At 44.2% G+C, this 24226-nt stretch overlaps 1 protein-coding gene across 1 annotated transcript in view; it reads left to right on the top strand.

Moving 5' to 3' along the window:
* Positions 1-24226, top strand: part of SYN2 (synapsin II) — a 502630-nt gene that overhangs the window by 275444 nt on the left and 202960 nt on the right. The window contains exons 3-4 of the mRNA XM_033926098.1: positions 3878-3969; positions 14114-14116. Of these exons, the coding sequence (XP_033781989.1) occupies positions 3878-3969; positions 14114-14116 (95 nt within the window). The remainder of the gene's footprint in view (positions 1-3877; positions 3970-14113; positions 14117-24226) is intronic.

Below are 24226 nucleotides of genomic sequence, written 5' to 3'. Positions count from 1 at the left end.
CGTACGTTGTCTAATTGGCTGGCAGCGTGCATTTCATTCTGTTATGCTCAGACCGGACTGACACTGGAAGGTTCTGTCACGGCCCATAGAGTCAGAGCAATGGCAGCTTCTGTAGCTTTCCTCCGTTCCACTCCTATTGAGGAAATCTGCAAGGCTGCTACTTGGTCCTCAGTTCACACTTTTACATCTCATTATTGTCTGGATGCTTTCTCCAGACGGGATGGACACTTCGGCCAATCTGTTTTGCAAAATTTGTTTTCCTAATGGCCAACCTTCCCTCCATCCCTCTTTTTGTTAGCTTGGAGGTCACCCATCAGTCAAGAATATGCTGCCTGCTTGTCCTGGGATAAAGCACAGTTACTTACCGTAACAGGTGTTATCCAGGGACAGCAGGCAGATATTCTTGCGTCCCACCCACCTCCCCGGGTTGGCTTCTTAGCTGGCTTATACTAACTGAGGGACCGCGCGCCTCTGTCGGGCGGGAAGGCACTCGCGCGTGCGCGGTGCGGCCGAGCTAGAACTTTCTAAAGTTCTTAGAGTGCAATCACTCTAAAATTGTCCGTACCGGGGCTCCGTCGGTGCCGTCACCCATCAGTCAAGAATATCTGCCTGCTGTCCCTGGATAACACCTGTTACGGTAAGTAACTGTGCTTTACCCCGATTTGGCACCAGCACCAAAGCACGGACATGCCGGTGCCCGAAGATCCTCCCTCTTTCTATGCTGGGCTGGACTGGGCCTTGAGCATTTGCGCATGCTCAAGGCCTTCTGGTCTTGCTCTCTCAAAGATACTCTGTTGTGAGGTCTGGGTGGTCCTCTGATGTCCAAAAGGTTTTGATTTAGGCGTTTATGACTTGGACAAATTTTTGGATGAGAATGGGTTATAAAGATAGATGACTTAGCGGCCTGGACGATCAAACAGCTGGACGTACAAGTAGACAATTCTCAAAAAAAAAATATTTTGAACATATTTTTCGAGAATGGACTTTGGACATGTCTGACTTTGGGCGACTAGCAACTTAGGCCCAAAACAGACATAGACGTACATTCAAACCTCGGTTTGCGAGTGTTTTGCACGACAAGCAAAACGTTCTCGCAAATCTTGGCTCTCAAACTGAGCATTGACTCAATTTGCAAGCATCCTCCCTGAGAACCGGCATTGCTCCCCCCCACACACACACACTCGTGAACCCCCCCCAACCCGCCTGAACAGCATTCAGCCTTACCCCATCTGGCACCGGCACGCAGCCCACAGGACGAGCTGGTGCTGGTGAAAAAAGTTCCTGCCTCTTGCCTGAGCCTTGAGCATCTGCGCATGCTCAAGGGCTTCTGGTTCTCGCTCTCTATGAGTAATTTGGTTTACGAGCATGCTTCTGGAACAAATTATGCTCGTAAACCAAGGTTCCACTGCATTTTTTGATTATGCTCCTCCACCTATTTTGAGTGAAAAAATATTTCCTCTTATTCGTTTTAAAAGTATTTCCCTGTCACTTCATCTAGTGTCCCCTAGTCTTTGTAATTTTTGACAGAGTAAAAATTAGATCCACTTGTACTCATTCTACTTCACTCAGGATTTAGTAGACTCAACTACTATACGGTGCTATATCGTTCAAAAGACTAGAATGGCATTACTGTTCTGGGTCTTCAGGTTTTTTGAAGAAGGTGCTGGTCTGAAATTGGAAATCTGGAAAAACCAGCAAACAGATGCATTCTGATATGCAAAGCTCAATCTGATGAAAACTTGTAAAAAATTATGCCGACTGGTGCTATCAATATGAATTTGCTTGTAGACCCATTGGCCAACACTGTAGTGGTTGTTGGAGTTGGTGAATTCCAGTATCGACCTACAAGTTGGTGCTTGATTTCAGTGTTCGCAGCTTTTAGAGCTGAAAAAATAAGTATGCAAAGAATCAACAAGTGTCTTATTACCAACTATGGGACTAATGTCTCCTAAAGGGGCAGAATTTTGCCAGTAGCCAATTCATAAGGTGTGAAACTTAATTGGGTGATAGGTCGACTTCTAACAATATCTGCCATCAGAACAATTAGTCGTCTGTAGGATCCGGATTTATTCAAATGATTCAAACCATTTGCCATTTTCCACCAGGCCATTAACCTGAGGTCTGTAGATAGAAACAAAATGATAAACATGCAATGCATCAGTTAACTCTTTCACTGGTATCACTATCTGCAGCGCTAATGAGATGAAGCTAGGACAGCCTTTTTGCTGTCCTAACATTATCTGGATAGGTAGATAGTTATCACTACTAACCAGATAACTGGTAACTCTGCCAGTGACCACACCCATGCTATCTGGAAAGTGATGAATTAGTTTGTAAGAATATTCTGTGCCATAGGCAACGGAACGCTGCTTTGTTTTGGGGGGGCTCAGGAGCTCCGCCCCTGGTGTGCACTCCCGAATCCTCCACCCACCTCCTCATTGCGCTTAAGTTTTAAATCTTCTGCAGCTGCTGTGCAGTGTCCATGAGCGCCCACAGAAGTAGAATGAAGGGTTCCGGGGCAAGATTGGTGTTTGACGCTGCGTGGCGGCTGCGCAGTGGCTGCTGAAGATTTAAACAAACACCGAGAGCAGGGTGGGTGGGAGGCTAAAACAGCAACTGAGAATTTGGGGGGAGGCCATGGCCACTGTGGCCTCCCCAGTTCCAACACCTATGTTCTGTGCCTACTAACTAGCCAAGGGGTGAATTCATCATGGGGCATTAACCAATTTAGCACAAGCTAATTATTAGCATGCACTATGAGGGAAATTCTATAAACGTGCCTAAATTAATTGAGAAACACCATTTAAAACAGTGATTAACAATGAATTTTCAGTAGCGATCGGGCACCGGAAACGCACCTTTGGAAGCACTTACCGGAGCCTAACGCCATATGGCCATGGCTAATGTCAGAAGTGGCGTTAGGTACCATAAAGTGCCTAGGTAGGCACAAGTCACTGTAAAGACAGGCCCTGGACATGTAATCCTGGAAAACCCTGGCCTACGTTTCCAGTGCTTATCTTTCCTGGAAGCGCAATTTTCTATACATCGTTGTTCTGTGATTGACATGCGATCAGCTGCTGCTTTTTATGTAGCCATCGATAACTGCACCATGTAGAGAATCCAGACCTAAACGCTAATACACTTCTAGGAATATAATAGGTGTCTTAGCATGTAGAATGTGGTAATTGTTAGTGTGCTCTAACGCAGTTAGCGTCCCTTGACGATTTCCCCATAAGTGTCACTGAATATTGACCTGTAAATGAATTTGAATTAATTGATTCCTTGTCAACTGGGCCAAGGTTTGGACAAGTTCCTGGAGGAAAAGTGCATTGTCTGTTATTGAGAAAGACACGGGGGAAGCCACTGCTTGCATGGAATGTTGCTTCTCCTTGGGTTTTAGACAGGTACTAGTGACCTGGATTGGCCACCGTGAGAACAGGCTACTGGGCTCGATGGACTATTGGTCTGACCCAGTAAGGCCATTCTTATGATCTTTGAAAAGCAAACAAATCCTTCTTAGGTCAGTGCTTCTCAATCCTCTCCTTGAGGCACATTTAACTAGTTAGGTATTCAGGATTACCACGAGCATGAGACAGAGTTGCATATATTGAGATTAATTGAATGTACCGCTATCTCAATTGCTTGTAGAGAATTCTGAAAATGTGACCCTCCAGGAGAGGGTTGCAAAGAACTACTCTAGAGTAGACTACAGCTGGGAAACTAATTCTTCTCATTTGACTGTTAAATCTTTACTTGTTTCTTCTCGGTGGGTCACATTTATTTTAACATGGAATTTTTTTTTAACTGAGAAAATATTATCAAATGAAAAATAAATGGAGAAAAACTAGGTTGACTCATGCGTGATATTATTTTGTAGGCAGAATTTTCAGAAATCAACTTGGTGGCCCATGCTGATGGAACCTATGCGGTAGACTTAACAGTTTTCAGAAATGGCACCAAAGTTGTCAGGTAAGCAAAAGATGACATAAATTATGTGAAATGGATTCTAATATTATATATAGAAACTTAGAACATGATGGCAGATAAAATCCATATGGTCCATCCAGTGTGTCCATCCATACCATCTGCTACTTCTTCTCCCCTTAAAGCAGAGGTATCAAAGTCCCTCCTCGAGGGCCGCAATCCAGTCGGGTTTTCAGGATTTCCCTAATGAATATGCATGAGATCTATTTGCATGCACTGCTTTCTATGCATATTCATTGGGGAAATCCTGAAAATCTGACTGGATTGCGGCCCTTGAGAAGGGACTTTGACACCCCTGCCCTAAAGAGATCCCAAATGCCTGTCCCACATTTTATTGAATTCAGATACAGTCTCATCTCTATAGAAAAATAAGCTAGACATCCTTAATCAAATGAATGATGTAAAACCTTCTACTGTGAAAATATAAAAGCTTGCATAGTCATTTAGGATTAAGCTATGCTTCTTTTCTTCAATAAAACAAAAAAATTCCAGCAACTTACATGGCAATTAAACTCTGGAATTCATTGCTGGAGAATATGGTGAAAGCAGTTAGCTTAGCAGAGTTTAAAAAAAGATTTGTTTAACTTCCTACAAGAGAAGTCCATATATGCCATTATGAAACAGTCACAACCTGGATGAAAAATCACAAACTTAAACTCAACCAAGACAAAACCAAATTCATCCTCCTCGAAAATGACAAGGTCCAAACCACAACCAACTTAGATATAAACGCAATCAAATATCCCATCCAAACCACCATAAAACTACTTGGCATGACCATAGACAGATGCTGCACTATGCAACCGCAAATAAATAAAACAATTCAGAAATCATTCGCAATCATGAGAAATCTGAGACAAGTCCGAAAATTCTTTGAAAGAACACAATTCCAACTTATAGTACAATCCCTAATACTAGGTATATTGGACTACTGTAACATCCTCTTCCTTCCTTGCCCTGCAACTACGATAAGACAACTCCAAACAATCCAAAATACAGCTCTGAGACTCATCTACTCATTGAAAAAACATGACCACATCACTGAAGCCTTCATCAACTCACATTGGCTTCCAATCCAAGAAAGAATCCAATTCAAATTCTACTGCATATTATTTAAAATCCTACACGGAGACAGCCCATCATACTTGAACAATCGCCTCATCCAAGCACCCACTACCAGACACAGAAAAACGCACTCCCCATTCATACCCCCCCCAATCAAGGAAGTAAAAAGAACAAAACTACACGACGGCCTCCTAGCCACTCAAGCCGCAAGGCTGGACAACCAGATCTCCAACCTTCTGATGACCACCCCAGACTATAGGACGTTCAGAAAAGAAATAAAAACCACACTTTTCAAGAAATTCCTGAAGCAGCAATAACACCACGACCTCTTAGTAACTCTAAAACTGACATTTGATCTACCCATTACTGCACTAATAATAACAAAAGAATCTCCACTATGACCACCTATTAACTCTTTTACAAACCACCTCACCCTCAACAACCCGCAAAATGTTTATAAGATCTACAATTTACCTCTCTAGCTAATCATTGTAACTCTGTTCTTTTTTAAATTAACCTTTTGTAATCCGCCTTGAACCGCAAGGTAATGGCGGAATAGAAATCCCTAATGTAATGTAATGTAATGTAATTAAGATGGATGTGGGAAAATCCACTATTTATTCCTAGGATAAGCAATATAAAATATAAATAAATAAATATATATATATATATATATATATATATATATATATATATATATATATATACACACACACACAGTAGAACTTTGGTTTACGAGCATAGTTCGTTCCAGAAGTATGCTCGTAAACCAAATTGCTCGTATATCAAAGCGAGTTTCCCCATAGGAAGTAAGGGAAACTCGCTTTGATTCGTTCCACCTCCTCCTCCCCCCGAGGCTACCGGCGCTGCTCCATCCCCTCCCCCTTGAGGCAACCGATGCTGCTCCATCCCCCCCCCGCGATCCGGCATCCCCCCGCTTGCATCGCCCCTCCCTCCCGTGATCCTACATTCCCCCCCCCCCCTCCCCGAGCACCACAACGACATTGCTTACCCCGACTGGGCACCGGCACCAGCACCAATGCACAGGAGGTGCCGATGCCCGAAGATCCTTCCTCTTCTGGGCTGGGCTGGGCGGTGCGACGGAGATCCTTCCTCTTCCCTGTGCTGGGCTGGACTGGGCTTTGAGCATTTGCGCATGCTCAAAGCCTTCTGGTCTCGCTCTCTCCGAGATTCTCAGACCTTACACCCAGAAATTCAAACCTTAAACGGAAAATGGAACCGTTCCCTTTGGTCTGATCACTACACCTACTCCTTCGAAATCAATTGGTCCAGTAACAAATACACTCCGACTACTCAACAGACTACCTTCCTCTCACGCAAACATATAGATCCCACAGTATTCTGGACAAAAACAGACACCATAATCCAACACTACACACCTAAAGACTTCATCTCAAAATGGAACCTGCTAAGTAAGGCCTCTCTAAACGAACTAGCCCCAGAAAAACCTAAAACCAAAATCCACAGAAAATCAGACAAGTGGTTCGACAACGAACTACTCCAACTCAGAAGACAATGTAGACAACTGGAAAGAAAATGGAGAAAAAGAGACCAAGATTCCATAAAAACAGCATGGATAACAACAAACCAAAAGTACAAACAAAAACTGAAAGAAAAAAGAAGGACATACTACTCGAAACAAATTGGAGATGGACCCTAAGACTCAAAAAAGCTATTTCAACTACTAAAAGTCTTCACTAATACAACACCATACATAGAGAACAACAATAAGCCCCCACCTACAACCACCCTCTTAGCTACCTACTTCAAAAACAAAATCGCAAATATCAGAGCCTCTTTCAAAGGAACACCCTCACACATAGAGACATCATTTCCACCAACAGAAAAAGAATCAGTCGCAGCAGATAGAACAGGTCCCATTTTTCACCTATAGAATGGGCAGAGTTCAACAATCTTTATAATAAATATAGCCATGCAGCCTGTGACCTCAACCATTGTCCCCCATACCTATTGAAAACATCAAGCACATTATTCCGCTCCCTGCTTCTACAATGGATATACTCATCATGGATATACTAGAGGGTTGTTTCCCACAAGAACTCAGCAAAATCATAATAACTTCGATATTAAAGGAGCAACAGACCAACCATCCAATTACAGACCCATTGCCTCAATCCCATTGTACATCAAACTGATGGAAGGTCTCGTAGCCAAAACTTTAGCCTCTTACCTAGAGAATCACAACATACTCCAACCCACACAATCAGGATTCAGAGCCAAATACAGCACGGAGACACTTCTAGGAACACTAATGGACACTGCAAGACAACACCTTTGTACAGGCAAGAAAATCCTGCTGATACAACTAGACCTTTCTGCAGCCTTCGACTTGGTAGACCACGACATGCTTCTACAAACTCTCGATTCGATAGGAATCTCAGGCAAAGTACTTGCATGGTTCAAAGGATTCCTACAATCAAGAACATACAGAGTCAAAACAATGCAAGAAAAATCAGAACCATGGTCCAACCCCTGCGGAGTTCCCCAAGGATCACCCCTATCACCTACACTGTTCAATATATACATAGCCTCCCTCAGCTACTACCTGGATAATCTTGGCATAATTTCATACAGCTACGCAGATGACATCACTACCCTTCGACCAACCAGAACCCATTATGACAAGCACAATACACAAAACCCTCGAATCAGTTGCAATTTAGATGACAGAGCACAAATTAAAACTTGACCCTGACAAAACAAATTTCATCCTACTAGAAAACAACAAAACTTCAACATTAACTAATCTTGTAATAAATTTGTTCTCATACCCAATACAACCTACACTAAAATTGCTTGGAATCACAATTGACAGAGGCTGCACCATGCAACCCCAAATTAACAAAATAATAAAGGCATCGTGACCATGAGAAATCTAAGAAAAATCTGAACATTCTTCGAAAAGAAGCAATTCCTACTATTGGTACAATCTCTTATCCTTGGGATGATAGACTACTGCAACATACTATACCTACCATGTCCCACGACCATAATGAAGCAATTGCAGACAATACAGAATACAGCCCTAAGACTTGTCTATTCACTAAAAAAATATGACCATATCACAGAGGCATACCATGACTCGCACTGGCTTCCAATAGAAGCGAGAGTACACTTCAAATTCTACTGCTTACTTTACAAGGCTATCAACGGAGAATGCCCAACCTACTGGAATAACCGACTAAATCAATCCTCCTCAACCAGACACAGAAGAAACCACTCACTATTCTCTCACCCATCATTCAAAAATGTCAAACGAAAAAAACTTTATGACAACCTAATAGCCTCCAAAGCAGCTAAACTAGACAGACAAATCACCACTCTGTTATCTTCAACTACAAACTACAAAATCTTCAAGAGAGATATTAAAACCATACTCTTCAAAAAACACATAAAACCTATCCAGCACGACCAATCCCAACCCAACATCCAACACTCTCTATACCCTTAGTACTCCCTAATATTCTTCTATCTACCAAACGTTATCTAAAACCCCATAATTCACCCTATTCTTATCTCCTAAAGACCTCTACTTCCCGTTGGTAACTCTTTACCCAACGTTTTATTACCTTAAAAATTTTATGTTGTCGCTTATTCTATTCCTTCAAATTTTGAATGTAATTCTTGTTTTAGTTTGGATGTAATCCGCCTTGAACCGCAAGGTAATGGCGGAATAGAAATCACTAATGTAATGTAATGTAATTTGAAGGCAGAACCATTCTCTGTTATTGTTCACACAGTGTGGATCATTTCCTTAATTTATATGACATAAAAAATGCTATTTACTGTGGCACAGCACAGTTTGATCTGGACAGAAGTCCTTAGGGTGAAGGCTGATTAGAATTTCCATAGAGCACAGTGTAGTATCTTGGGCTAAGCTGTCAATTAATGCCCTCAGCTGCCGTTTTGGAACTAGTCTGAGATCTAATAAGAGGCCTTTACAAAGATAACAGTATTAAAACCTAGTATGCCTAGAAATCTGAATTTATTGTAATTTGGAGCAAATGTTGCCATGTAACCATGGAAGCATCTCCAGTGTTGAAGAACTGATTAAAATTTTGACATTTTCATACTATTATTATATGCTGCACTTCTTCGAGGGAGATAGACAAGGGCGACCCAGTCAACATTGTATAACTGGATTTTCATAAGGCGTTTGACAAGGTTCCATGTGAACGACTACTTCGGAAAATTGCAAGCCATGGATTCGAGGGTGAAATACTCACATGGATTAAAAACTGGCTGGAGCATAGGAATCAGAGAGTGGGGTAAATGGACAATACTCGGACTGGAAGAGCGTCACCAGTGGGGTGCCGCAGGGCTCGGTGCTTGGACCCACACTCTTCAACATCTTTATAAACGATCTGGACATTGGTATGATGAGTGAGGTGATTAAATTTGTGGACGATACAAAGTTATTTAGAGTAGTGAAGACACAGGGGGATTGCGAAGATCTGCAACGTGACATAATCAAGCTCGAGAAATGGGCATCGACATGGCAAATGAGGTTCAACGTGGATAAGTGTAAAGTGATGCATGTCGGTAACAAAAATCTCATGCACAAATACAAGATGTCTGCGGCGGTACTTGGAGAGACCTCCCAGGAAAGAGACTTGAGAATTCTGATCGACAAGTTGATGAAGCTGTCCGCGCAATGCGTGACGGCGGCAAAAAGGGCAAACAGAATGCTAAGAATGATTAAGAAGGGGATCATGAACAGATCGGAGAAGGAACGCTCTTCCGGAGTCTGTTATAGGGGAAAACACCCTCCAAGTATTCAAGACAAAGTTGGACAAGTTCCTGCTAAACTAGAAAGTACGCAAGTGAGGCTGGACTCATTTAGAGCACTGATCTTTGACCTGAGGGCCACCCCGTGAGCAGACTGTTGGGCACGATGGACCACGATGACCCAGCAGCAGCAATTCTTACGTTATATTCTTATAAATAGTAATTATTACTATAAAGCACAGTGTTGATTGTTCTAGAAAATGTGCATACATATGGCACCAGGTGAGTGCACATAAAAAATGATTTTATAAAGACATGATCACTAATATATGATGGTATTTGTGTGTAAAATGTCTCAGGTAGAATTACTTCCATGTACAAGTACCCACTAGGAACAGCCAAGGGTTGTTATTTAGGTAATGTCCAGGGAGACAAAACACATTTCCAAAAGTACCCTAGAGCAGTATATCGCAAACTGTGTGCCGCGGCAGATTCCAGGTATGCTGTGAGATGCCAGTGAGGAGGAGAGGTATCAACGCTGGCTGACTGACTACAGGACATAGACCCTGGTGAGACCTCATTTAGAATATTGTGCACAATTTTGGAGACCGCATCTTCAAAAAGATATAGAATGGATGGAGTTGTTCCAGAGGAAGGCTACTAAAATGGTCGGTGGTCTACATCATAAATAGTATGGGAACAGACATAAAGATCTCAATATTGTAGCGTGGCCGGTCCTCAGAGCTCACAGTAACCGGCTCACGCTCACAATATTCTCCCCAGCGTGCTTCCCCAAGATGGAGGAAGTCCCTGTTGTGCAAAACTTATCCTATGAGTTTAATCAGAATGGCCTCACACAGGTAAGTTACAAAAATCAAATTTATTGTTCAATTCACAAGTCCAAGCAAAAAATATGAAAAGAACATGAATTCCAAAAGGTCTTGGTTATAAACATGAAAACAAAATAATATGCAGGTAACCAGCCTGGTCTGGATAACTTTCTCCAAGTTCAACTATCAATGTCCCAGGTAGCACAAAGTCTCTGGCAGTTCTTGACTCTCTCAAAGTCTTATTTGAAAATTGACAAACAATTATGTTATACTGCACTGTGCAGCGCTGCCCTTTCAAAAACAGAGGCATAAGGCAGGCGGATTTATCAAGGCGGCTCCTTGCTATCAAGGGCAAAATAAATTGCAAACAATTCACTAAGGTGCTGGGTAAATCCTGTTCCAGCTATCAGGATGTTTACCTCTTATGAAAAGAAAATATTGAGGTTCTTTTCATAGCAGCCCTCTTGGCAAAAGAAAAAACAACAACTTCCCATTAAAGCAAACACATTTTCACTAGCATACATCCCTTTAGCTAGCATGCTTACCAAAAACCTCATGCCCAGCAGAATTGGAAATATTCACAACTTAATTCCAAAAAAAAAAACAATTCCAAACTAACTGATTTCCATTGCTTCATGCAATCCCACCTCTGGTGAAACACTGTAATCCATATCTTCACATTCTGGATTTACCAAGGTTGTTTCAACTGGTTCAGAGTCCAACATTTCCACATCCCGTGGCTCTGGAGGAATTGGAAGCTCCTTCCACATGAGAGCTTCTCCAGTCTTCCCCTTTCTCTTGGTCAGCCAGCTCTCTAAATGCTGCCAAGCTGCTGTACCACGCCCAGCCCTACTCCAGGGCTGAACTTCCTTCAGCTGTGTTTGCCTTTTCCCCTGCTTAGCCAGCTTTCCACAAAATGGAGGATTTAAAGGGGCCTTACCAGATTTCACCAGGCTGTGTTCTGCATTAGGTCTGAACACAGCCTGTGCTTTCTGGTCTTGTTCCTGCCTATCAGGGACACAGTGATTAGCCCGGACCAGTTTCAGGGGATGTTTTCTTTCATTCTTCTCTGGCACAAGGCCGGCATTGGACTCGGGCTTGTGACAATATGTATACTTTTGGGGAAAGGCGGGAGATGGGAGCTATGATAGAGACACTTAAATACCTACATGGCATAAATGTGCATGAGGCGAGTCTCTTTCATTTGAAAGGATGCTCTGGAATGAGAAGGCATAGGATGAAGTTAAAAGGTGATTGACTCAGAAATAATTCTAAGGAAATACTTTTTTTACAGATGTGTGGAATAGTCTCCCGGTAGAGGTGGTGGAGACAAAGACTATGTCTGAATGCAATAAAGTTTGGGACATGCACATGGGATCTCTTAGGAAGAGGAGGAGATAGTGGATGCTGTTTATGGGTAGACTGGATGGGCCATTTGGCCTTTATCTGCCATCATATTTCTATGTTTCTAAAACCACCTGAGATATTCAAGAGATGGGTCAATATTGAGCCACGGTGGTCAGTGATTTTTGAACATCATTCGAGAAAGCTAAATGCATCCAGGTATTTAGAGCTGGTATCTGGATAGTGGCTGGTGCTGAATATCCAGATAGGATGGTCAGTAGTATCCAAATAGTTAAGAGGACAATATTAGGACAGTCTTTGTGCTGTCCTAACTTTGTACAGATAGTTATATAGTTTCAGACTGAGTATTGCTGCTAATTGAATAATTTATGTATTTGCCTTCACACCACCACTCTATCACCCTGGCACTATCCAAGGTGCTGAAGTAGTCTGTAAGTACATTCAATGGCACTATCTGTATACCTTTGTATTCTATATATGGCAATTAAAGATGCATGTTGAAATTTGTGTGTGATCCTGAGATGTGCATTAGAGAATGACACGGGGAAAAATTTGCCCCACGACCATCGACCTTGTCCCCGCGACCACTAACCGTCTCTGTCCTCACGACCACTGTCCCTGCAGCATCCATACAAGCCTCAGTACTGCAATATTTAGCTTGTTACTTCCTTATAAATCAAAGTTCTGGCTGCTGAACTAGAGAAAAAGATGTTCAGCTGGCAAGGCTTTGTTTATAAATTTTTATCAACACAACTAATATACTACTTTATCCACAAGCAAAAAATAAAAAGAAAAAAAAGAAAGAAAATAAATATAAATTATTTTTCTACCTTTGTTTCTACCTTTTGTTTCTACCTTTCCTCGTCATTTCCTTCCATCCACTGTCTGCGTTCTCTGTCTCTTCCATATGGCATCTGCTCTGTTACTGTGCCTTCTCCCTTCCATCTCTCCCTCCACCCTCCCCCCCTCACCATTGGTCTGGCACCCATCTTTTTCCATCCGCTCCCCCCATAGTCTGTAATCTTTCTTCCCCATTTCCCTTCAGCGTCTGTTCCTCTCTACCCCACTTTCCCTCCCTCTTTCCCTTCCCAATTCCCTTCAGCGTCTTCTCCCCACTCTCTCTTCCCCATTTCCCTTCATCATCTGTTCCTCTATACCCCATCTTCCCCAGTTCCTTTCAGCGTCTGTTTCTCCCCATCCCACCTTTCCTCCCTTTCTCCCTCCCTGCCTTTACCTTCGTGGCGGACGATTTCTACATTTTCTTCTTATGAGCAGCCAGAACATTGAAGTTGTGTGTGGCTGCAAGAAAGGTTGTCTCTGATGCAACTTTTGTTTTTGTCAGAGATTACCTTTACGGCAGCTACATGCGATTTCAACGCTCCAGCTGCTCGTAGGAAGGAAATTTAGAAATCGCCCACCTCGAAGGTAAGGGGCAGGGAGGGAGAAAGGGAGATGCTTGGACGGAGCGACGGTGGCGGTGATCAGGAGGGATGGAGGGAGATACTTGGACTGGACGGCGGCGATCAATAAGGAGGGAGCATGATCAATGACCGCGCGCATTCACTTCCTTAACTGCGTAGACAAGGCCATTCACCACTCTACGGGGTGAGGAATGGCCTTGTCCCCGTAGCCGCAGTGAACTGTTTTTTCCCTACCGTTTCGGTGGGTTACCCATGGGTAACAGCCACTGTGTCATTCTCTAATGTGCACGTATCTCAATTGCTTAATGAGCCAATTAACGCTAATGATTGAAGGATAACAATCAATGATTGGTGTTAATTGGCCTCGGCTGGGAGTTGCACATTCATTTCATTGTACTCTATTCTATAAAATTACATTCACAAAGATCATGGTGCAAAACTCAAGGGGCAAGGGTGGGTCAGGGATGTTCTCCCAAGAACAACGCAGTGTTATTGAATTCAGATCATCCAAGCCTAACTTGCACGTCAGGATTTACACCAGGTTTTAGTTGGCATAAATCCTTGTCTCCAACTTTTGGTTAAGGAATAGGCAGTTTTTTCCTGTTTTTTCAGTGCCATTTACTGAACCTAGTCCATAGATCCACAGAATATCCTGATCAGTGGCACTTGTCTGAATAGCAGGTGCTTCTAACCAGAAAAGTGCCACTGAATACACTATGTAACAAAATTGTATTTTTTTTTATTCCTGGGTAATTGTTCTTTCATAATTGACTATGCCACAGAAGTATAAAAAATGGCTATTATTTCCATCAAATTTTGCTTTTGTGACCAGGGCATTGATATTTTGAAATTTACCTTTTTTGAAGAACATGTGGAAAAGTGCAAAGTAATGCATTTAGGCAGAAAGAACAAGGAACACGAATATAGAATGTCAGGTGCAACTCTGGGTAAGAGCGAACAAGAAAAGGACCTGGGTGTACTGATAGATAGGACCCTGAAACCGTCGGCACAATGCGCGGCAGCGGCAAAGAAAGCAAATAGAATGTTAGGCATGATAAAGAAAGGAATCACGAGTGGATCAGAGAAAGTTATAATGCCGCTTTATACAGCAATGGTCAGACCACACTTGGAATTCTGTGTCCAACTTTGGTCTCCCAACCTAAAGAAGGATATAAAACTGCTGGAGAGGGTGCAGAGACGAGCAAGGAAGCTAATAAAAGGTATGGAGGAATAATTTAAGAGATTGGGATTGTTCTTCCTTAAGAAAAGGAGACTGCGAGGGGATATGATCGAGACTTTCAAAATACTGAAAGGAATTGACAAAATAGAGCAGGAAAAAAAAATTATTTACAATGTCCAATGTGACACAGACAAAAGGACAAGGACTGAAGCTAAGGGGGTCAAGTCCAGGACAAATATCAGGAAGTTCTGCTTCACGCAACGAGTGGTGGACACCTTGAATGCTCTCCCAGAGGAGGTTATTGCGGAATCCACTGTTCTAGGATTTAAAAGCAAACTAGATACACATCTCCTTACAAGAGGCATTAGAGGGATATGGGTGACTAAAATTACACCAGGTGTACACCTGGCTGGGCCTCTACGTGTGCGGATCGGTGGACTTGATGGACCGAAGGTCTGATCCGGAGATGGCAGTTCTTATGTAACATTGCAGATTGATTCCAAGCTGAGTAAACTTTTGGTCTTTTTTGACATCTAGACTCAAACAGTGGAACTTGTTGGATGAAAGTGTACTAGTCACAGATCAGGGGAAGCATAACCAAGCTTTTTCTATCTTTTTCACCCATCAAGATGAACACTGCTGCTGCCACAATGTGACACTCTATTTGGAATTACTTGCAACCTGAAAGAGTGGTGTCTCTTCATTGACAGCTCATCCAGGAGAATCAAAGCTGTGCTGCTCCACAGTGGCGTACCTAGGGTATGTGGCACCCAGGGCCCATCATTTTTTGACACCCCCCCCCCCCCCCCCCCCATGTAAAAAAATTTTTTTTTTTTTTTTTTGCAATAACCATGAAATGGAATAAATGGTCAGAATAGAAACAGGCAGTGAAAATTTTCTTTTATTGAACCTCATATATGTAACCATTATTCCAAACATAACATAACATAAATTATGTCTAAATTGTCATGACATTAGAAGTACATATGGAGTAGTTGCAGGTGATGCTTGGGACAGTTCTGATTGTGTTAGTTCGGTTTTATGTGTTTTTTGAATAGAAGGGTTTTTATTTCTTTTTGAAGGTTTTGCAGTCTGTGGTTGATATCAATTGGTTGTAGAGTTGGGGGTCGAGTGTTGCAGCTCGAATGGCTAGGAGGTTGTCGAACAGTTTTTTTCTTTTGACGTTTTTGGTTGGAGAGTGTGTGAATGGTGCACAAGTTCTCCTATGTCTGTTTGAAGTGGATTGAATTATTTAGCTGAAGAAATTAGTTACCCCCCATTCCACACACATTAATTCTCTTCCATTTTTGTTCCCATTATAAAAAACACTGATAAGTTCCCAGAAAAAAAATACATTAAAATAAGAAGTGAAAACAAAGGCCCCTACAGATGAGAACATAACATAAGAATAGCCTAACTGGGTCAGACCAATGGTCCATCATGCCCAGTAGCCCATTCTCATGGTAGCCAATCCAGGACACTAATACCTGGTCAAAACCCAAAGAGTAGCAACATTCCATGCTACCGATCCAGGGCAAGCAGACACTTCCCCCATGTCTTAATAACAGATTATGGACTTTTCCTCCAGGAATTTGTCCAAATCTTTCTTAAAACCAGCTACACTATCTGCTTTTACCATAACTTCTGGCCACTTCATTTTTAAGTTTAGATCTTTCCTTTCAAACAGAGACCTTGCTAGATGTCAAATACAGCACAAGGTAACTTCACATGGACTTAGCTGTGCAGGAAATGTGAATCTCCTCATACACCCACCATATAGTGCAAAAATGTGCAAAGGTCTGTTTTTTTCTTTCGATCACTACATAGCCTAATGCCACACAAGCAGCGCTGTTACAAACATATTCTGTAGGTCAATGCTAAGGATAACAAAGTTTCCTTCCTTGGACCAGAAGGAGATAAACCACTGGAAGAGATCCCAAAACAACACCCAAAGACCCACTCAGTGTGTGAATCAGTTGAGTGGAGTGGACTAACTGGGGGGTGGAAATGGGCCCAGAGTTTGCTCAGCAGAATTTCCCAGACCACCTCTTCCTCTCAACACATTGACACGCTGCCACCATCACTACTAGGAACACCTCACTGGGTAGGCCAGCTATGCTATAAACTTTATAAAACACATTATTATATTTTCTTATAAAGCACATATTTTAACTGACCTCTCTGACATCCTCAGCCTTTCCATTCACAAAAATAGAAGGAAGAAAAGTTCCCATTTCCTGCTGTCTCATGTCCCCGGCCTATACAATATTTTTTTTCTGCAGACCCTTCAAAAGTCTGACCAAATCCTCGTTTCACTTGCATTATAAAGTACTGAGGATGCCATCTCTCCCCAATCCCAGGTCCTAAAGTCTAAGACAGTAGCGCAAACTAATGCTGCCAGATACAGGAAAAAAAAATTTTGATTCGATTCAGCCCTATTGAATTGGTTTTTCAATTCGATTTTCCTGCCCAGTTGGGTGATTTTTTTCAAAACTCCTGGTGGGTTTTACAGCTTTTTCACCCCCTTTGGCTTCTCCTAACCACACTGGCGCTGTGGTGTAAATAAAATAAAGAAACAAAAAGGACTTTTCCTCTTTCTGTTAAATCCTAGCTCACGTTTGCAGTCCAACACCAGCTCTGGCAGGATACACATTTCAAATCTGACATGTTATAATCACAAAACAGAAAATAAAATTAATTTTTCTACCTTTTGTTGTCTGGTTATATTTCAAATCTTGTTGGTCCAAGGCTCTGGTTTTCTTCTGATAACTTGCTTGCCAGGGTCTCCTTCTTTCTGCATGCTAACCATCCATCTGCCAACTCTGTCCTCCCTTTCCATTTCCCTTCCCTTCCCAGGAAGTCTGGTATCTTTCCTTTTTTTCATCTCCCTCCACAGATCCACCTTTTCTTAAATACCCTTTCATCCGGCATCTCTCCCTCCTTCCCCACCATCCCAGAGTCCACCATCTCTCCGTTTCTTTTCCTAATTACCCTCCTATCCAGTATCTCTATCCCTCCTCCACACCATCCCTTGTGTCCAATTTCTCTCCCTTTCTGTTCCTTCCCTCCCTAAATCCCATGGTCCATCATCTCTCTCCCTCTCCTCTATTTTCAGACCCATTATTTCTTCCCCCCCCAAAGTTTGGCATATGCATGTCTCTTTGAACACCCCCTTCCCTCCGTGTACTTCTAAATCATGGTCCCCCCCCAAAGGCCTGTCCCCCCTTAAAGGTCTGCCTGTCCCACCTTGAAGGCCTGCACCCCCCTTGAAGGCCTGTCCCTTCCCCTTGTAGGCCTGTCCCCCCCTTGAAGGCCTGCCTGCCTGTCCCCCCCTTGAAGGTCTGCACCCCCCGAAGGCCTGCACCCCCCCGAAGGCCTGTCCCCCACTTGAAGGCCTGTCCCACCCCCTTGTAGCTTCTCCCCCCCCCTTGTAGGTCTGTCCCCCCTTGAAGGCCTGCCTGCCTGCCTTTCCCCCCTTGAAGGCCTGCACCCCCTTGAAGGTCTGCACCCCCCGAAGGCCTGCACCCCCCCGAAGGCCTGTCCCCCACTTGAAGGCTTGTACCACCCCCTTGTAGCTTCTCCCCCCCTTGTAGGCCTGTCCCCCCCTTGTAGGCCTGTCCCCCCTTTAAGGCCTGCCTGCCTGCCTTTCCCCCCCTTGAAGGCCTGCACCCCCCTTGAAGGCCTGCACCCCCCCTTGAAGGCCTGCCCCCCCCCTTGAAGGCCTGTCCCCCCCCCCCTTGTAGGCCTGTCCCCCCCCCTTGTAGGCCTGTCCCCCCTTTAAGGCCTGCCTGCCTGCCTTTCCCCCCCTTGAAGGCCTGCACCCCCCTTGAAGGCCTGCACCCCCCCTTGAAGGCCTGTCCCCCCCCCTTGAAGGCCTGTCCCCCCCCCCTTGTAGGCCTGTCCCCCCCCTTGTAGGCCTGTCCCCCCTTTAAGGCCTGCCTGCCTGCCTTTCCCCCCCTTGAAGGCCTGCACCCCCCTTGAAGGCCTGCACCCCCCTTGTAGGCCTGTCCCCCCCTTGTAGGCCTGTCCCCCCCCCCTTGTAGGCCTGTCCCCCCCTTGAAGGCCTGCCTGCCTTTCCCCCCTTGAAGGCCTGTTCCCCCCCTTGAAGGCCTGCACCCCCTTGAAGGTCTGCACCCCCCCAAAGGCCTACACCCCCCCCGAAGGCCTGCACCCCCCTGAAGGCCTGCCTGCCCCCCTTGAAGGCCTGCACCCCTTGAAGGTCTGCACCCCCCCCGAAGGCCTGTCCCCCCTTGAAGGCCTGCCTGCCTGCCTGTCACCCCCTCCCCCTTGAAAGCCTGCTTGCCTGCCCGCCCGCCCCACCCTGAAGGCCTGATGCCCCGACCCACCCCGAAGGACCGCTCGCCCCCTGGCCTCCCCGCACCACCTATGAAGCAGCCGCAGCAGGATCGCGAAGTCAGCGTCAGCGATCCCTGCGCTGCTTCCTGCGCCACGGTCCCGCCCCTCCTCTGACGTCAGAGGAGGGGCGGGATCGCGGCGCAGGAAGCAGCGCAGGGATGCTGACGCTGACTTCGCGATCCTGCTGCGGGCTGCTTCACAGGTGGTGCAGGAAGGTCAGTGGGGCGAGCGGTCCTTCGGGGGTGGCGGGGGACTGAACGGCAAGGCCGGGAACACCCCCTTAGGGCTGGTACCCGGGGCGGCCCGCCCCCCCCCGCCCCCCCCTAGGTACGCCACTGCTGCTCCATAATGGGAACAATTATCTGCCTCTTCCATTGGCTCACTCATTGACCTGAAAGAGGATTACAACAGCATCAAGACCTTACTAGGCACCTTGAAGTATGATGAGTATGGTTAAGAGGTCATTGGAGATTTCAAAATGGTGGCATTCCTAATGGGTCTCCAAGGCAGTTTTTTCAAGTTTCCATGCTATTTCTGCCTTTGGGATAACAGGGACTCAAAGGCACACTACCAAAGGTGGGAGTGACCACAGTGGACTGAATTCTCTGTGGGGAAAAACAACATCAAATGGGAAACACTGGGGGGACCCCCAGAAGATGCTGATGCCATTACTGCACATCAAGTTGGGTCTAATGAAACAATTTGTTAGAGCTGTAGATAAGGAGTCAGCAGCCTTCAAGTACCTTCAAGACATCTTCCCTAATCTGTGTGTCTGAGGCAAAAGTCAAAGTTGGTGTCTGTTGGACTACAAATAAAGAAGATCCTGGAGTACAAGGAATTCCCAATAAGCTAACTAGGAAAGAGAAAGCAGCTTAGAACATCTTTTTTGCAGTGGTTTGGGACTTCCACATGAATGGAACACAAACATACCAGACTATCATCTATTTAGGAAGGAAAGAGATGGTTGAAAAGGTGGAGGAGTACCTCTTTATATGGAGTTAGTTGAGAATATGCTGAAGAATTACAATAAAATGGGCTGTAGGATGTCTCTCAAAGTCCATGTCCTTGATGCTCATCTTGAGACATTCAAGGAGAACATGGGAGCTTACTCAGAAGAGCAGGGTGAGTGCTTCCACCAGGATATACTGGACTTTGAATGCTACTAACAAGGACAATATAATGAGAACATGACGGGAGACGACATCTGGGGGCTGATTCATGGAAATGACAATATAATTGCAAATCTCGAAAAACTGCTCACTTTTAAATCTTTGTATAACGGGAATAGACACAAACAAGAAATAAAACAAGTGTCTCCCCAGAAACTATGAGAGAAACACAAAAGGTGGTGTTTCAATGATGTTCCAATCATGGTAGTCAAGAGTCTAGAAAAGTTTCTGTTGCAAAGTCTTTGTCCTTACAAATCAAACTTTATTAGTAAGATCTGCTGTTGGGTGAACATGTTAATATGACCTGATATAGTCCATGTTTCAGCTGTATGGAGTCCTCTTCAGGGGTCATGTGGTCAACAAACTACAAGTAAAGCATAATATGAAACAAACATATATGTATTTTCTTGAAACATAAAGAAAAAAATAATTAAAAAGAGCTGTTGAAACATGGGTGAAAAAAATGAATGTATGTGAACATGCTTGAAATTCATCTTAGTTCCACACTTGGTATTCATAGGATCTCATTCTGCATCTTCACATACATGATTTATTTTTCTGAATATTTAGGTATATTTTTCTTACACTATCTTAGCTCACACTAAATCATCTAAAAAAAATTTCTTACATCGTTTCAAGCATGTTCACGCACATTCATTTTTTTCACCCATGTTTCAAGAGTTTTTTGGGTTTTTTAAATATATTTTATATGTTAATACATATGTTTATTTCATATTATATTTTATTTGTAGTTTGTTAACCACACGACCCCTTGAAGAAGGGTCCGTGGAGGCGAAACACAGCCCATGTTGGATCATATTAACGTATTATACCAACAGTGGATCTTACTAATAAAGTTTGATTTGGAGCGGGATCCAAGATGGCTGCCGCTATCTGATTGCTGGTAGGACGCTGGAGAGTGTCTCTCTTACCGCTTAAAAATGCCAAAAAGAAGGGGTAAGTGCATTGGTGGAGCCTCCCAGCGCTCGGGACCCATGGTTCTTACAGTCGATGACATCTTCCGACGTCTCCAAAGTGAGCAGAGCTGTTCAGGGATTCACCCGTTGGGAGCGCCGGCTGAGAGGAGTGCTACGGCGGATACCCCCGGGCTAGACGTCACACTGAGCCCAGACGTCAGGATGCCTCCCCTACATCCGTTGCCGCTCGGAGCTAGCTCTCCGTGAGAGGAGAGTATGTCCGAAGAGACAGTATTCTCTTCCCGAGAGGCCAGTGAACTGGAGGGCTCGTTACAGGGAACAACACAAAAGGAATTTTTCCTTTTGAAAGAACCAGCGACCGGGACATCTGTGCTTAAGGGGCAACAAGGCACAGGGGAGGTAAATCATTCAACTGAGCAAACTGGTATTGCACAAATATCTTCTTTTGTTCCTGTTAAGCCCCCAGAGGTTACACTGGATTCGCTTTGGGATTTAGTTTTTACTTTGGGAAATTCCTTCAACCCTCAAATAAAGAATTTAGAAAAGGAACTAGAAATCCAGAAAGAAGAAATTAAAATTTTGAAACAAGACATTGTAGTAATAAAAACTGAAATTCAGGAAGAAAAGAAGGACTTAAAAATGGTTAAGAGTAACCAATACTTAATTGTGAAAGATAACCTGACTATGAGAAGAAAATTGGAAGCACTTGAAAATAATAGCCGGTTTAACAATTTGCGTTTGATTAATTTTCCAAAGGTCTTGTCAATTTCTCCAGGAGATATGATAAAACGTTACTTTCTGGAAATCCTAAAAATTCCTGAGAACTCTTTGCCACCACTGTCAAGAGTGTATTATTTGCCTAAAAAGAATCAGGACTCTCAAAAAAAAAAAGACGAGGATGGAAAACCACAGGAAAGTTCTTTGAATGTTACAGCTTTATTGGAACAATCTGATAGAGAAGTGGCTAGTCCAGCCACTCTCTTACTGACTGTGGCTTTGGCTCCAGACAGAGATTGGATCCTTAAACTTTTCTTTAAAAATAGATCTAGAGATTTCCTTGGCTTCCATATCCAAATTTTTCCTGATGTTTCGAGAGAAACCCAAAAGAGAAGGAGGGAATTCTTATTATTAAAACCAGGTGTGATCCAGATAGGGGGTTTATTTTTTCTTAGATATCCCTGTAAGTGTGTAATCAGATATAGCACCTTTAAATATATTTTCTTTGAACCGGCTCATCTGATGGCTTTCCTCTCTATGAAGCGCCTTGAAAAAGGAGAAATATCTGTGTCTCAATAATTAATTTAAGCTCTCTTTCAGCAACAGATAATGTGATTTGGTTTAATTGTTATTGTACTCACTCCTAATTCTTTAATCTTGGATCCAATTTTGAGGACTAGTGTGGGATTAAGTTGAAGATCTTATTACCTTTTTTATGTAGTTCTGGTTTATTTTCAAGTTTGGAAATAATTAATGTTATGTTTTCTTGATCGCACTTTTCTGTACAAGATTATATGCTTGTTAAATAATTTGAAAAATTTATAAATAAATTAATAAATTAAAAAAATAAAGTTTGATTTGCAACAGAGATTCTTCTTATAGACTCTTGACTACCGCGATTGGAACATCTTTGTATAACTTCAATATAAATACATGTTAATTGTGATTCATGTGTTGCTTTTTATGAGTTTATAGGAATGAAAAGAAGAAAATTCAGCTTTTTTCATGTTTTAAATAGGTAAATTGCTAAATTTGATTATCTTGGTCACAAAAGCAGTTTTATGGAAATAACAGACATTTTCTATACTTTTTAGGCATGAGCAAGGAACAAAAATTGTGTTTTATAGTGATCCAAGAGTTGTTCCATTGTGCTTCTTAAGTGCTGGCAAATACAAATATATGTTTTGAAATCAGTGCCTATATGTGGTGGTTATATCTATAATGCCCTGAGTGTTGCTACTCTTTTCCTGCATGTATAGATTTATAAAATGGATGCTACAGCTATACTTGCCTGCAATTACACTTGCACTTCTCCAAGATTATATGTATGTGTTGTTCAAAAGGCTCCACAGTCACCAGAGCCTTTTGCAAAATGCCCTGATCTGATTACCATATTTTCCATGTGAAGCCCCATATGCAAAAAGGGGGTTTATGTTTCAAAAGCCCTGAAATTAAGTATCCAAAAATGGGTAGAGGGAAGTACAGTGGTGCCTCGCATAACGGACGCCTCGCACAGCGAACGCTGCGCACAACGAACTTTATGTCTTGATCCGTACAACGAACTTCGTTTCACACAACGAAGTCGCCCGAGCTGCATCCTTCCGCGCAGGCACTGCGCTTAACTGCCCTCTCTCCGCCTGGCTCCCTCTTGCCCCCTCGACTCCCCGACACGATCGGGGCAAAAAGGAGCCCAAGCCCAAGCCCTCTTGGGCCCAACCCGACAATGTGCCTCAGGCCCTGCCCCCAGGAGGGACCTAAGGCTCCCGGGCCTATTCTGATTGGCCCAGGCGCCTTAGGCCCCACCAGTAGGCGGAGCTTTGGGACGGATGGGCCAATCCGGCCTCATTCCGTCGATGGCTGCCTGCCGGACAGGTGGGTTTGGCTCCCGTCTGTCCGGCCAACTACAGAAAGGTAGGGGGAAGGGGGTTGGGGGTGTCGGGGGGGTCGGCCAGGGGGGTCGCGGGTCGGCTGGGGGGTCGGTCGGAGGTTCTTGGGGGGGGGCGGTCGTTGGGGGGAGGGGGGGTTTGCGTCGAGGGCAGGAGGGCCTGGGATCCCTCCTGCCCGTAATGTAGTGCAGGGGGGGGTTAGGGGGGTCGCCGTGGCCAGGAGGACTTGGGCTCCCTCCTGGCCCGATATTGTCGGGGAGTTGGGGAATCGGCGGGGCAAGAGGGCTTGGGCTCCCTTTTGCCCCGATCGTGTCGGGGAGTCGGGGGGGCAAGAGGGCTTGAGCTCCCTCTTGCCCCGATCGTGTCGGGGAGTCGGGGGGGCAAGAGGGCTTGAGCTCCCTTTTGCCCCGATCGTGTCGGGGAGGCGGGGGGGGGCAAGAGGGCTTGAGCTCCCTCTTGCCCCGATCGTGTCGGGGAGTCGGGGGGGCAAGAGGGCTTGAGCTCCCTCTTGCCCCGATCGTGTCGGGGGTGCCAGGGACCACACG

The sequence above is a fragment of the Geotrypetes seraphini genome, chromosome 17, assembly GCF_902459505.1.
Source record: "Geotrypetes seraphini chromosome 17, aGeoSer1.1, whole genome shotgun sequence".
NCBI classification, from domain to species: Eukaryota; Metazoa; Chordata; class Amphibia; order Gymnophiona; family Dermophiidae; genus Geotrypetes; species Geotrypetes seraphini.
The sequence above is the reverse complement of the archived record's forward strand: the minus strand, read 5'-3'. Positions and strand labels throughout refer to the sequence as shown.